The 14,457-nt window shown below is 43.3% G+C and overlaps 1 protein-coding gene across 2 annotated transcripts in view; it reads left to right on the forward strand.

The window, feature by feature from the left end:
• Nucleotides 1-13,394, forward strand: part of LOC111966539 (anoctamin-7-like) — a 67,357-nt gene extending 53,963 nt beyond the window's left edge. Inside the window, exons 22-24 of one of the 2 annotated variants that reach the window (XM_023991265.2) lie at nucleotides 7,912-8,002; nucleotides 8,413-8,575; nucleotides 11,932-13,394. In XM_023991265.2, coding sequence (XP_023847033.1) covers nucleotides 7,912-8,002; nucleotides 8,413-8,575; nucleotides 11,932-11,963 — 286 coding nt within the window. In that variant the 3' untranslated portion in view covers nucleotides 11,964-13,394. The remainder of the gene's footprint in view (nucleotides 1-7,911; nucleotides 8,003-8,412; nucleotides 8,576-11,931) is intronic. The other variant, XM_023991268.2, reaches the window with a different exon arrangement.
• The last annotated feature ends 1,063 nt before the right edge of the window (nucleotides 13,395-14,457 follow it).

A 14,457-nucleotide genomic window follows, 5' to 3' on the forward strand; every position in this document is an offset into this window, starting at 1 on the left:
CAAAAACTCAAAAGGTTCGTTACAGTCGCAAAAACAAGTCAAATGATGTATGCAATCCATATTTAGGATGTGTTTAACATTAATCATCAATAAGGATCCAACCGGAGAATTTCATTGTCTGAAGAAAGAGCATTGAACGAGAGCACTCTCTCCTCGCTCGCTGCGCGCAAAACGAGACAGATTTTCTGACGACCACTCCTAAAATAGCTCCTATGAGCCCCTCCTTTATAGTAGAATCATATAACTAAAATCTACAGATGGTGACATCTAGTGGAAGCCCTAGGAAGTTGTTTGCTTATCAATAACTAGGAGGGGTATCATTTGGCACTGTTTTGAAATCGAGTTTTCCTTCTGTGTGGAAGTCTTCTCAGGTTTTTTGTCTGCCAAATGAGTTCTGTTCTACTTACAGACATAATCAAACCGTTTTAGAAACTTCAGAGTGTTTTCTATACATATGTAATAATAATATATGCATGTATTACCTTCTGGGGCAGAGTAGGAGGAAATTCCGTTTGGTACGCAATTCGTTCAAAGTGGAAACACTGCCCCTGTCATAACGGTTTTAAGTGGCTAGAGAATTGAGTCATATGTTGGCAGCAGCTACTCAAAGTTCGTGATGGCTGCTCAACAGTCTGATGGCCTGAGATAGAAGCTGTTTTTTAAGTCTTCCGGTCTCAGCTTTGATGCACCTGTACTGACCTCGCGCTTCTGGATGATAGCGGGTGAACAAGGCAGTGGCTCGGGTGTTGTCCTTGATGGACTTTTTGGCCTTCCTGTGACATCGGGTGGTGTAGGTGTCTTGGAGTGCAAGGTAGTTTGCCACCGGTGATGCGTTGTGCAGACCTCACTACCCTCTGAGAGCGCTGCGGTTGGGGCGGAGCAGTTGGCGTACAGGCGGTGATAAGCCCGACAGGATGCTCTCGATTCTGCATCTGTAAAATTTTGTGTGTTTTAGGGTGACAAGCCAAATTTTTCAGCCTCCTGAGGTTGAAGAGGCGCTGTTTGCGCCTTCTTCACCACGTGTCTGTGTGGGTGGACCATTTCAGTTTGTCCGTGATGTGTACGCCGAGAGACTTAAAACTTTCCACCTTCTCCACTACTGTCCGTCGATATGGATAGGGGGGGTGCTCCCTCTGCTGTTTCCTGAAGTCCACGATCATCTCCTTTGTTTTGTTGACGTTGAGTGTGAGGTTGTTTTCCTGACACCACAATCCGAGGGCCCTCATCTCCTCCCTGTAGGCCGTCTCGTCGTTGTTGGTAACCAAGCCTACCACTGTAGTGTCGTCTGCAAACTTGATGATTGAGTTGGAGGCGTGCATGGCCACGCAGTCATGGGTGAACAGGGAGTACAGGAGAGGGCTGAGAACGCACCCTTGTTGAGGATCAGCGGGGTGGAGATGTTGTTTCCTACCCTCACCACCTGGGGGTGGCCCGTCAGAAATTCCAGGACCCAGTTGCACAGGGCGGGGTCGAAACCCAGGGTCTCGAGCTTAATGACGAGTTTGGAGGGTACTATGGTGTTAAATACTGAGCTGTAGTCGATGAACAGCATTCTTACATAGGTTTCCCTCTTGTCCAGATGGGTTAGAGCAGTGTGATTGCGATTGCGTCGTCTGTGGACCTATTGGGGTGGCAAGGAAATTGGAGTAGGTCTAGGGTGTCAGGTAGAGTGGAGGTGATATGATCCTTGACTAGTCTCTCAAAGCACTTATGATGACGGAAGTGAGTGCTACGGGGCGATAGTCGTTTAGCTCAGCTACCTTAGCTTTCTTGGGAACAGGAACAATGGTGGCCCTCTTGAAGCATGTGGGAACAGCAGACTGTGATAGGGATTGATTGAATATGTCCGTAAACACACCAGCCAGCTGGTCTGCGCATGCTCTGAGGACACAGCTAGGGATTCCGTCTGGGCCGGCAGCCTTGTGAGGGTGAACACGTTTAAACGTTTTACTCACGTTGGCTGCGGTGAAGGAGAGTTCGCAGGTTTTGGTAGCGGGCCGTGTTGGTGGCACTGTATTGTCCTCAAAGCGAGTGAAGAAGTTGTTTAGTTTGTCTGAGAGCAAGACATCGGGGTCCGTGAAGGGGCTGGTTTTMTTTTTGTAGTCCGTGATTGACTGTAGATCCTGCCACATTCCTCTCGTGTCTGAGCCGTTGAATTGCGACTCTACTTTGTCTTTATACTGACGCCTAGCTTGGTTTGCCTTGCGGAGGGAATAGTCACACTGTTTGTATTCGGTCATGTTTCCGGTCGCCTTGCCCTGATTAAAAGCAGTGTTTCGTGCTTTCAGTTTTGCGCGAATGCTGCCATCAATCCACGGTTTCTGTTAGGGGAAGGTTTCTAATAGTCGCTGTTGGTACAACATCACCGATGCACTTGCTAATAAACTCGCTCACCGAATCAGCGTATACATCAATGTTGTTGTTCRACGCTATCCGGAACATATCCCAGTCCACGTGATCAAAGCAATCTTGAACCTGAGCATGGGCGTTTCCTGTTTTAGTGTCTGTCTGTAGGCTGGGAGCAACAAAATGGAGTCTTGGTCAGATTTGCCGAAAGGAGGGTGAGGGATGGCTTTGTATGCGTCGCAGAGGTTAGAGTAACAATGATCCAGAATTTTCCAAGCCCGGGTCACGCATTCGATATGCTGATAAAATTTAGGAAGCCTTGTTTTCAGATTAGCCTTCTTAAAATCCCCAGCTACAATAAATGTAGCCTCAGGATATGTGGTTTCCAGTTTACATAGAGTCCAATGAAGTTATTTCAGGGCCGTCGAGGTGTCTGCTTGGGGGAGATGTACACGACTGTGATTATAATCGAAGAGAATTCTCTTGGTAGATAATGCGGTCGGCATTTGATTGTAAGGAATTCCAGGTCAGGTGAACAAAAGGACTTGAGTTCCTGTATGTTGTTATGATCACACCATGACTCGTTAATCATAAGGCATACACCCCCGCCCTTCTTCTTACCAGAGAGATGTTTTTTCGTGGCGCGATCGTGGAAGAACGCCATGTGGCTGAACCGACTCTGATAACGTTTCCGCGATGAGCCATATTTCCGTGAGAACAAAGGAATGTACAATCTCTGATGTCTCCTCTGGGAGGGGGGATCGCACCCAGAGCGGAGCGTGCAACCCTTGCTCGGATTTCATCTACCTTGTTGTCAAGACACTGACGTTGCTAGTAGTATACTCGGAGCAGTGGGCGATGTGCCCGTCTACGGAAGCCTGACCAGAAGACCGCTCGCTTGCCCCTTCTGCGGCGCCGTTGTTTTGGGTCGCCTGCTGGTATCCATCCATGTCCCTGGGTGTGGACAAAACAGAGGAATCCGCTTGGGAAAGTCTATTTCCTGGTCGTTAATGTTGGTAAGTTGACGTTGCTCTTATATCCAATAGTTCCTCCCGGCTGTATGTAATGACTTAAATTCCTGGGGTAAAGTTGTAAGAATAATACATTGAAAAAACTTAAATATGCAAGTTTCCTAAGAACGCGAACAGAGTCGCCATTCTTTTCGTGCCTGAAGTTTTTAATATATATATATACAGTGGGCAAAAAAGTCATTTAGGGTCAGCCACCAATTGTGCTAAGCTTCTCCCACTTAAAAAGATTGAGAGCGCATTAATTTTCATCATAGTTACACTTCAACTATGACAGAGAAAATGAGAAAAAAAAATCAAGAAAATCACATTGTAGATTTTTTATAATTTCATTTGCAAATTATGTGGAAATAAGTATTTGCACCTTACAAACAAGCAAGATTCTGGCTCTCACAGACCGTAATTCGTCTTTAACGAGCTCCTCGTCCTCCTACTCGTTACCTGATTATGGCACCTGTTTGAACTTTTATCAGTATAAATAAACACCTGTCCGCAACCTCAAACAGTCACACTCCAAACCTCCACTATGCCCTAAGACCAAAGAGCTGTCAAAAGGACACAGAAAGCAAATTGTGTAGACCTGCACAGGCTGAAGCGACTGAATCTGCAATAGGTAAGGCAGCTTGGTTTGAAGGAAATCAACTGTGGGAGCAATTATTAGGAAATGAAGACATACAAGACCACTGATAATCTCCCTCGATCTGGGCGCTCCACGCAAGATCTCACCCCGTGGGTCAAAATGATCACAAGAACGTGCAGCAAAATCCCAGAACCACACGGGGGACCTAGTGAATGACCTGTAGAGAGCTGGGACCAAAGTACAAAGCCTACCATCAGTAACACACTACGCCGCCAGGGACTCAAATCCTGCGGCCAGACGTGTCCCCCTGCTTAAGCCAGTACATGTCCAGGCCCGTCTGAAGTTTGCTAGAGAGCATTTGGATGATCCAGAAGAAGATGGGAGAATGTATATGGTCAGATGAAACCAAAATATAACTTTTGGTAAAAAACTCAACTCGCGTGTTTGGAGACAAAGAATGCTGAGTTGCATCAAAGAACACCATACCTACTGTGAAGCATGGGGGTGGAAACATCATGCTTTGGGGCTGTTTGTTCTGCAAAGGACCAGGACGACTGATCCGTGTAAAGAAAGAATGAATGGGGCCATGTATCGTGAGATTTTGAGTGAAAACCTCCTTCCATCAGCAAGGGCATTGAAGATGAAACGTGGCTGGGTCTTTCAGCAGACAATGATCCCAAACACACCGGCCGGCGCAACGAAGGAGTGGCTTCGTAAGACGCATTTCAAGGTCCTGGAGTGGCCTAGCCAGTCTCCAAATCTCAACCCCATAGAAAATCTTTGGAGGAGTTGAAAGTCTGTGTTGCCCAGCAACAGCCCCAAAACATCACTGCTCTAGAGGAGATCTGCATGGAGGAATGGCCCAAAATACCAGCAACAGTGTGTGAAAACCCTGTGAAAGACTTACAGAAAACGTTTGATCTCTTCATTGCCAACAAAGGGTATATAAAAAAGTATGAGATAAACTTTGTTATTGACCAAATACTTATTTTCCACCATAATTTGCAAAATAAATTCATTAAAAATCCTACAATGTGATTTTCCTGATTTTTTTTTTTTTTCTCATTTTGTCTGTCATAGTTGAAGTGTACCTATATGAAAAATTACCAGCCTCTCTCATCTTTTTAAGTGGGAGAACTTGCACAATTGGTGGCTGACTAAATACTTTTTTGCCCCACTGTATATATATGTGTGTGTGTGGTGTCCTCACACCCACTTGACCTGACTGCTATTTGGTGTCGTAACCGACTTCTGTGGGCAAAGCTCACCTTTGACTGCCACTGACACGCTGGAAAAGTGTGCCCTTCACAAATGAATCCCGGTTTCAACTATACCGGGCAGATGGCAGACGCAGATGGCAGATGGCAGACGTGTATGGCGTCGTGTGGGTGAGCAGTTTGCTGATGTCGACGTTGTGAACAGAGTGCGGTTATAGTTTGGGCAGGCATAAGCTACGGACAACAAACACAATTGCATTTTATCAATGGCAATTTGAATGCACGGAGATACCGTGACGAGATCCTAAGGACCATTGTCGTGCCATTTATCCACCGCTATGACTTCATGTTTCAGCATGATAATGCACGGCCCCATATCGCGAGGATCTGTACACAATTCCTGGAAGCTGATAATGTCCCAGTTCTTCCATGGCCTGCATACTCACCAGACATGTAACCCATTGAGCATGTTTGGGATGCTCTGGATCGACGTGTACAACAGCCATTGATGAGGAGTGGGACAACATTCCACAGGCCATAATCAACAGCCTGATTAACTCTGTGGAGGAGATGTGTCGCACTGCATGAGGCAAATGGTGGTCACTCCAGATACTGACTGATTTTCTGATCCACTTTTTTTTTTAAAGGTATCTGTAATCAACAGATGCATCTCTGTTATCCCAGTCATGTGAAATCCATAGATTAGGGCCTAATTTATTTATTTCAATTGACTGATTTCCTTATATGAGCTGTAACTCAGTAAAATGTTTGAAATTGTTGCGTGTTGCGTTTATATTTTTATTCAGTGAGTATACCAAGCATTAGGAACACCTTCCTAATTTTGAGTTGCACCCCCCCATTTTGCCCTCAGAACAGCCTCAATTTGTCGGGGCATGGACTCTACAAGGTGTCGAAAGCGTTCCACAGGGATTCTGGCCTATGTTGACTCCAATGCTTCCCACAGTTGTGTCAAGTTAGCTGGATGTCTATTGGGTGGTGGACCATTCTTGATACACACGGGAAACTATTAAACGTAAAAAACCCACCAGCGTTGCAGTTCTTGACACAAACTGGTGCACCTAGTACCATACCCCGTTCAAAGGCACTTAAATATTTTGTCTTGCCCATTCATCCTCTGAATGGCACACATACACAATCCATATCTCAATTGTCTCAAGGCTTAAAAATCCTTCTTTAACCTGTCTTCTCCTCTTCATCTACACTGATTGAAGTGGATTTAACAAGTGACAACAAGTGACATAAGCTTTCACATGGATTCACCTGGTCAGTCTGTGTCAGGTGTTCTTCGTGTTTTGTATATAAAATATATTACTTTATTTGTAAAATTTATCTGCAGGCCTACAACAATGGCGTCCCTCGGGGGCCTCCAGTTGTCCATGTCATACATGAAAAACGTCGCTGGTGGACGGAGCCAACATGACGGCTGGTTACACAAAGGAAAGGGGGTTGGGTTTGAATGAAAGTGCGGGGAGACTGAGGAACAAAAGGTTCTGTGTCTCTATCTGACCTTAGGAAGCTATGCTATCATAAATATAGAATCTTATGCATTCTAAATAACCGCCCATTTGGAAAAGAAAAATGCAATAAATATTTACTCTGAGCTGCGATTCGATCGGTTGGTCGTAGATGGAAGGCCGGGTTGTCCTTTGAATAATGTCTGGTGGTAGAACGGATACGTGGTAGTACCGTCGTTGTGTGGTAAAATGGCTACTTTTCCGTCCTGTCCTAGTCCACGTTTACARCCGCTGTTGCTAACGCAATGGCTAGGAGATATCACTTCTTTAGTGAATAAAAGTTCAAAGTTCATACCAAGTCGCCATGCTATATGCTCATGCTATATTCTGGTTGGTATAGTCGAAATTCATCCTTTCGGCGTGTAGATCGTCACCTTCACGTTGAGATTCGATGCTAATTTCGTTAGGTTCTTGTCGTTCAACCAGAGCTCACGCTGAGGTTAGCTTAGTTCTGTAGGTGATCTTGTCCTTTTAACGCAGGGACCGCAAGTCCTCACGTCCTTGGAACAGAAAGTTGGATTTTCGTCAACGGGCTTATATCGTGGTGAAGAGAAGGGCGTGTTTCATAGTTTACAACCAATGTCTGTTCACTTGGGCGGGGCCTCTGAGTGAGCAGAGTTTACTCTATGACAAACCGTTCTCTCATTAAGAAGCTAAAATTACATTTCATCTATTCACAAATAGTTTCATATTTAAACATTTAAATTGCACAACAATTCCATGTGAATCTGATAACTATAATGTGTAGACTTTCCAAGATACAGTTTATGTCAAACTGTCATTAGTAGTAATGTCTCAGACAACAACTGATCTGACATCATATTCATTAAGTACCAACGCATATTTTCAACTGGTTGGATTACCGAAATATGGTTCTGTTTCCCACCTTTTGATGTTACCAGACTCTGGATGTTAACAAAGGCTTTCCAAGAGTCAACTCTATAAAGTAGAGAGAGAGAAAAGGGGAAAGGTATTTATGGGGGTCATTAACCTCCCCCAACCGGCCAACGTCATGACACCTTTAAACTAGCCAACTGCCAACAAATGCTATTAGAATTTTTATACCAAAACTCCATGAAAGTCGAACTCTCCTGCTTTAGCATGTTTTAAATGTSATGCCCAAGTTTGTCCAGTAGAGGGCACAATTGATGTTGACAACCCTGATCTGTTGTTCTTACCCTGACTGTGTACTCTGTTGTCTGTAGATATAAAGCCTTTAGGGACAACAATGGAAATTACACTCTGATTTACTGGGAACTCCTGGCTGTGAGGTTAGGCTTCATCATCGCTTTTGAGGTACGCAAGGATCTGTCTGTCTGTCTGTCTGTCTGTCTGTCTGTCTGTCTGTCTGTCTGTCTGTCTGTCTGTCTGTCTTATTCATTACTTGTCTTGTCCTGTTCTTACCCCCTTATCTCCTACCTGTGTATGTTATTGTGTACCTTTGATCATTTGAAGCTTGCTTGCTCCCTACTAATCTTTGCCTCTCAATCCTCACATGGTATTTTACTCTTTAATATTTTATCACCTTAACTCTGTTGATACTGCTCTTCTCAGAATCCCTCTACTTCCACTGACGTTTCTCTGTAATTTCACCCTCGATTCTCTTTTCCATCTCTGTCTCTCTCTCTCTATTCTCTACCTTCCTGTCACCCCTAATGTGTGCTATTTTTCCCTCCCTCCATCCCTCCCTCCCTCCCTCTCTTCAGCATGTGGTGTTCTTTGTCCTGCGAGCGATAGACTGGATGGTGCCGGACGTCCCTGAGTCTCTGGGGCTGAAGGTGAAGAGGGAGCGCTACCTGGCCAAGCAGGCCCTGGCAGACAACCAGGAGGCCCTGTTGGTGAGTCATCGAGGTTCGGCCTCCAGCCAAGGTTAGTGGAACACAGCGATGCTCACACACCCTCACCACACACACACTGCTTTGCTGCACTGAATCATTGTGCTGGTCAGGTCGGTCAGGTCGTTATTGCAAAAGAAAATGTGTTGTAATTTGTCATGACTTACCTGGGTAAATATATGCACAAAACACAGACAGGCACAATCACACAGACAGACACAGACAGGCACACTCACACACACCCACTGCAAGCCACCATCGGCCCCACCTCCTCCACTTTCATGCTGTATCATCAACCTACCAAAGAAGCAATGCAAAGTCATCTGCTTGTGATGACTCTTTGATATGTCCTGGATCTCTTAAAAGGCTTCCTTGGCTTGTCTCCTTTCCATCATGACCGGTGATAAATGTACACTTAATGGGTTTCCACCACCTTGCCATTTTAAACTGTCCAAGGCCTTTCAAATCAATGGTCATCAGGAGAGCTGATCGTGGACTACAGGAAAAGGCGGGCCAAACAGGCCCCCATTAACATCGACGGGGTTGTAGTGGAGCGGGTCAAGAGTTTCAAGTTCCTTGGTGTCCACATCACTCATCAACGCACTATCAAGTTCCAAACACACCAAGTCAGTCGTGAAGAGGGCACGACAACACCTATTCCCCCTCAGGAGACTTGAAGAGATTTGGCATGGGTCCCAAGATTCTCAAAAAGCTCTACAGCTGCACCATCGAGAGCATCCTGACCGGTTGCATCACCGCCTGGTATGGCAACTGCTCGGCATCTGACTGTAAGGCGCTACAGAGGGTAATGTGTATGGCCCAGTACATCACTGGGGCCAAGCTTCCTGCCATCCAGGACCTATATACTGTCAGAGGAAAGGTCCCAAAAATTGTCAAAGACCCCAGTCACCAAAGTCAAGCAGTACCGGAGCGCCAAGTCTAGGACCAAAAGGCTCTTTAAAAGCTTCTGCCCCCAAGCCATAAGACTGCTGAACAGCTAATCAAATGGCCACCGGACCCCCCCCCCACACACACTGTTTATTATCTATGCAGAGTCATTTCACCCCTACACCTACATGTACAAATTACCTCAACTAACCTGTACCCCCTCACATTGACTCGGTACCGGTACCCCCTGTATATAGCATCGTTATGTTTTTTTTTATTGTGTTACTTTTTATTGTTGTTTACTTCAGTTTATTTTGTAAATATTTTCTTAACTCTTTTTTGAACTGCACTGTTGGTTAAGGGCTTGTAAGTAAGCATTTCACGGTAAGATCTACACATGTTGTATTCGGGGCATGTGACAAATAAAGTTTAATATGAGAGAAAGCCTCTTGAGGGGAAGGAGACAAGTAGAGAAAGCATATTAAAACTATTGGGTGACACAGGCTCTTATGTGTTCACTCACCTCACTCCATTGTTTGATACAGTGCCAATAGTAAAACACCCATTACCTCATTAGGGAGTGTGTTATCCATGTTAAATATTATACCGGTGGCTACTCATTAGCTAGGGCTCCTGTTCATATGAAATTATACAGACGTACAGTAAGTCATTMAAAATACGAATTGATCACTCATTGTGAGTCCCAAATGGCTGCCTATTCCCTACGTAGTGCTCTACTTTTGACCAGGGCATCCATAGGGCTCTGGTCAAAAGTAGTGCACTATATTGGGAATAGGGTGCCATTTGGGACTCAAACACGCTCGTTGAATCCACTGTAAATTTCCTGGAGTATTATGGGCGGTAAAACAGGAGACATGTTGAAGTAACTGCTTGACTGAAATTATMTAAAGCTGCTGTATAAGTAGAGCAAGCTGTGTTGTTATTAAGTTACATATTACACTATCACTGAAACCAATTTGGTCTTAATAAACTAATTGCAGACTTTATAGCCTTTTAAATGCCCCCCCACCAAAGGCTTGACTCAATAACATAACACTGCTCAAGTTAGCAGCTAGCCTGGTTGCTCTGTCATTCATACTCAATAAAATAAAATAAAATATGATTCTGTTGTCTGCCGAGTTGACAACCTAGTTGTGCACGAACACGTGCGTACACACACACACACACACACACACACACACACACACATACATACATACATACATACATACATACATACATACATACATACATACATACATACATACATACATACATACATACATACATACATACATACATACATACATACATACATACATACATACATACATACATACATACATACATACATAAGCAATGGCTAACCACACACAATGTTTAAAGACTGGACTACAATGGCCATAATATAGCCCCAGAAGTGCTCAAAGCCTAACCCATAAAACATTAACCTAAGTTAATGCATCCATAACGCTCTTCCCCTGTAATGTGTAGTCTCTCTCTCTCGCCGCATCCCATCAACACGAGACTGGTGCTTTCTCACCCATTGTTTCTCTTTGTGGTCGTGTCAGTTGTGTGGTGGTGTGTGTGCTTCCCTGTGTTCTGACCATGCCGTTTTGGTCGTTGTGTTTCTTGTCGTGAAGGTCTTGGACGGGGTGAGTAGACAATCTCACTCCTGCAGTCTGTTGTGTTTCTATTAAGTATATATACTGAGTGTACGGAACATTATGAACACCTGCTTTTTCCATGACATAGACTGACCAGGTGAATACAGGTGAAAGCTATGATCCACATGTTAAATCCACTTCAATCAGTGTAGGTTAATGGGAGAAGGTTGAAGAAGGATTTTTAAGCCTTGAGACAATTGAGACATGGATTGTGTATGTGTGTCATCCAGAGGGTGAATGGGCAAGACAAAATATTTAAGTGCCTTTGAACAGGGTATGGTAGTAGGTGCTAGGCGCACTGGTTTGTGTCAAGAACTGCAACGCTGCTGGGTTTTTCACACTCAACAGTTTGCCATGCTTGTCAAGAATGTTCCACCACCCAAAGGACATCCAGTAAACTTGACACAATTGTGGGAAGTATTGGAGTCAACATGGACCAGCATCCCTGTGGAAAGCTTTCATCACCTTGTAGAGGCCATGCCCCGACGAATTGAGGCTGTTCTGAGGGCAAAAGGGGGCTGTGCAACTCAATATTAGGAAGGTGTTCTTAATGTTTTGTACACTCAGTGTATGTAATATTCTGATATAAAGTTTAAGGGGGACAAAAAGAAAGGCCATTCTTATCAATCCATAAAAGATGATGTCTTGTAAAATGAGTTTTATGCTATAACTCAGTAACATAATATGATGTAGCACCTTTGTGTCTACTGTCTGTATGTTTGCTCTTGTGTGCTTCAATGTTCTCTACGATTGTTCTAACCAAAGCTGTACTCATGTTGTCTCTCCTTCCTCATTTTCTCCCTGAACAAACTCAACTGTACTGTATGCCTCGAAGCAAGCAACGCGTCCTTTGGCAACATGAGTTAGAACGGTAGTCCGGAACTTCTGCACCAAGAGAAGCGTAACAGATGGAGAGGAGAGGAGGGGTAGAGGGAGATAAAAGAGATTCCTTTGCATTTCGGGTCCCATCAATGGATTTGTTTCCCTGTTGCTCTCCGTCTGTTGTCTATGGTCAGTCTCTAGGTTTGTTTACGGAAGGGATGACTTATCCGCAAAGGGCCGGTGTGGTTGCAGGTATTTGTTCCAGCCACGCTGTAACACATCTGATTCAATGACCAACTTATAGTCTTTCATTAAAACTTTGATTAGTTGAATAACATTTGTTACTGCTGGGCTGGGACAAAAACTGGCAGCTACACTGGCTTTTTGCTGGTAATATTGGCCAGAATGGCCACCACCTGGTTTTCAGTATGTGAGAGTGGGTTTGTATTGTTCCAATTTTTTTGCTTGACTATTAGCAGATGACTTGACGTCCTTCAACTCTGATGATTTGTAATGCTCTCACTGTGTTGAATGGASAAGCTTGATTTACTCAAACAGTAATGTTGTCGACACTTTTCTTCAGACAGCCTGCTCTGTTGTGTGTAGGTATACATAAATATTTATATATGTGAAACTGGATCTGCTTTTCTATACTATCACTACACTATATTTGTATGGAGATAAAACCCGAAACATATCTTGTTGTTTATCTTGTTGGTATAAGAGTTACTGCTGTACTACCATAGAGTTAAAGTCCTTCTGCATGTGTTACCCGTTTTGTGCCAGCTGTTTTGCATTTCAAATGTAATAATGTTTACATACTGTTTTAATTACTTTATATATCTACTGTATTTTAGYAATGCTCATCCTATATAACTACTGCTATACACACATTTATATTCACATACTGTCCATCCTGTCTATACACATCATTCACAGACACATATACAGTATTATTTATATTCCGGACTCATTTCTGGAAGCTAATTTCMTGCAATTCTATCCATTTTCCTATGTGGTTTTGTACTGTGTACTTACAGTATATATTGTATTCTTGACATAGCTCATTGTAGTATTTATACTATTGTACATTTGAATTTTAGTTACACTGTTTATACACAACGCATATTTATTTATATGTTGGATTCTTAGGTCACATAGGTCACTAATATTTCTACTGCTGTATWTATCATTTCTAGTATATCTTGTGTAAATTCATCCAATGTATATACTGTATGTATAGATTGCATTTGGATTACTGTTACAGTGCTATTTTCGTTGTTAATTGGATTCGTTCCAACAATTCTTGATTTCTTGTTGTTCTTTTTGTTTTTTGAAATTAATTATTTGTGTACCTGTTTGATATTTCACTGCATTTTTAGGTGCTACTAACATAAGCATTTCACTGCACCCGCTACAACATCTGCTAAACTTTGTATGCGACCAATAAACTTTGATTTGGTTGGATGAATTTGACATTTTTGATCCTCCAAATACATTTTCAAAGTGCTAGATACTGCCGTTGTCAAATAAAATCTCAAATATGTTCTCAAATTTCGAAATGCCGGAGAACTTATCTTACCAAAAAATCCCCTCCTCCCTTCCTCCCCACTTGCTCGGAAACATGACCCCCTCAGAAACATGACCCCCTCAGAAATATGACCCCCTCAGAAACATGACCCCCTCAGAAAATGAGAAATCCAGACAGATGAAACCCCTCTGATTTATTAGGAGTCAGAGAGAGACAGGTGTTCTGTTAATGATTTCTCTCCCTCCTTTCCCTCTTCTCCTACACACCCTTCCAAAATATTCCTATTGCCTTGGGCAACTCTCTCTCTCGCCCTGTCTCTTTTCTCTCTCTCTCGTCCTCTCTACTGCTGTAGCGTTCATGTTTTGATTGTTATGATTGCTGTGAGTGTGTTGCTTTGCCATTCAGCCTACAGGAAGTGTGCGCTAGTACATGTCAACTAGTGGAGACAGGTATGCAACGTGGACACAGCCTCCAACASACACTGTGTGCGTCCCAAATGGCACCATATTCTATATACTGTAGTGCACTACTTTTGACCAGGGCCCATAGGGCTCTTGTCAAAAGTCATGCACGATGTAGGCAATAAGATGCTATTTAGGACAGAGACACTGTACTAATAGTTCTCCCAATATACCTCAACACCACACTTAACAGAGCAGTGAAGCACTCAAAGGCAGGGAGTGAGAACCCATAACACCACCCAATGGTATTCAGTTGATGTGTTGACTGAAAAGTGTCAACTTGTCATTTATCCACAAACAAGTTGCCATTGTAAGATTGAATGTACACTATTGTGTAGAGTAGTTATGAAAGCACATCAACTGCCAACTATAAACAGAATTTATATGATTGTGTACATTCATATAATGTTAATTGTTAGACATCATGAAAATAAAACTCAGAAAGTCAACCTCAAAACATGTCAGCGTTAACTGTTGTTTTTTAAAATGTTTAATTAGGGAGTTACAGTGCTAGAGAGGCAGAAGCCAAGGAGTTAAAGCATGTCTT

Source organism: Salvelinus sp. IW2-2015, linkage group LG7 (assembly GCF_002910315.2).
Source record: "Salvelinus sp. IW2-2015 linkage group LG7, ASM291031v2, whole genome shotgun sequence".
NCBI classification, from domain to species: Eukaryota; Metazoa; Chordata; class Actinopteri; order Salmoniformes; family Salmonidae; genus Salvelinus; species Salvelinus sp. IW2-2015.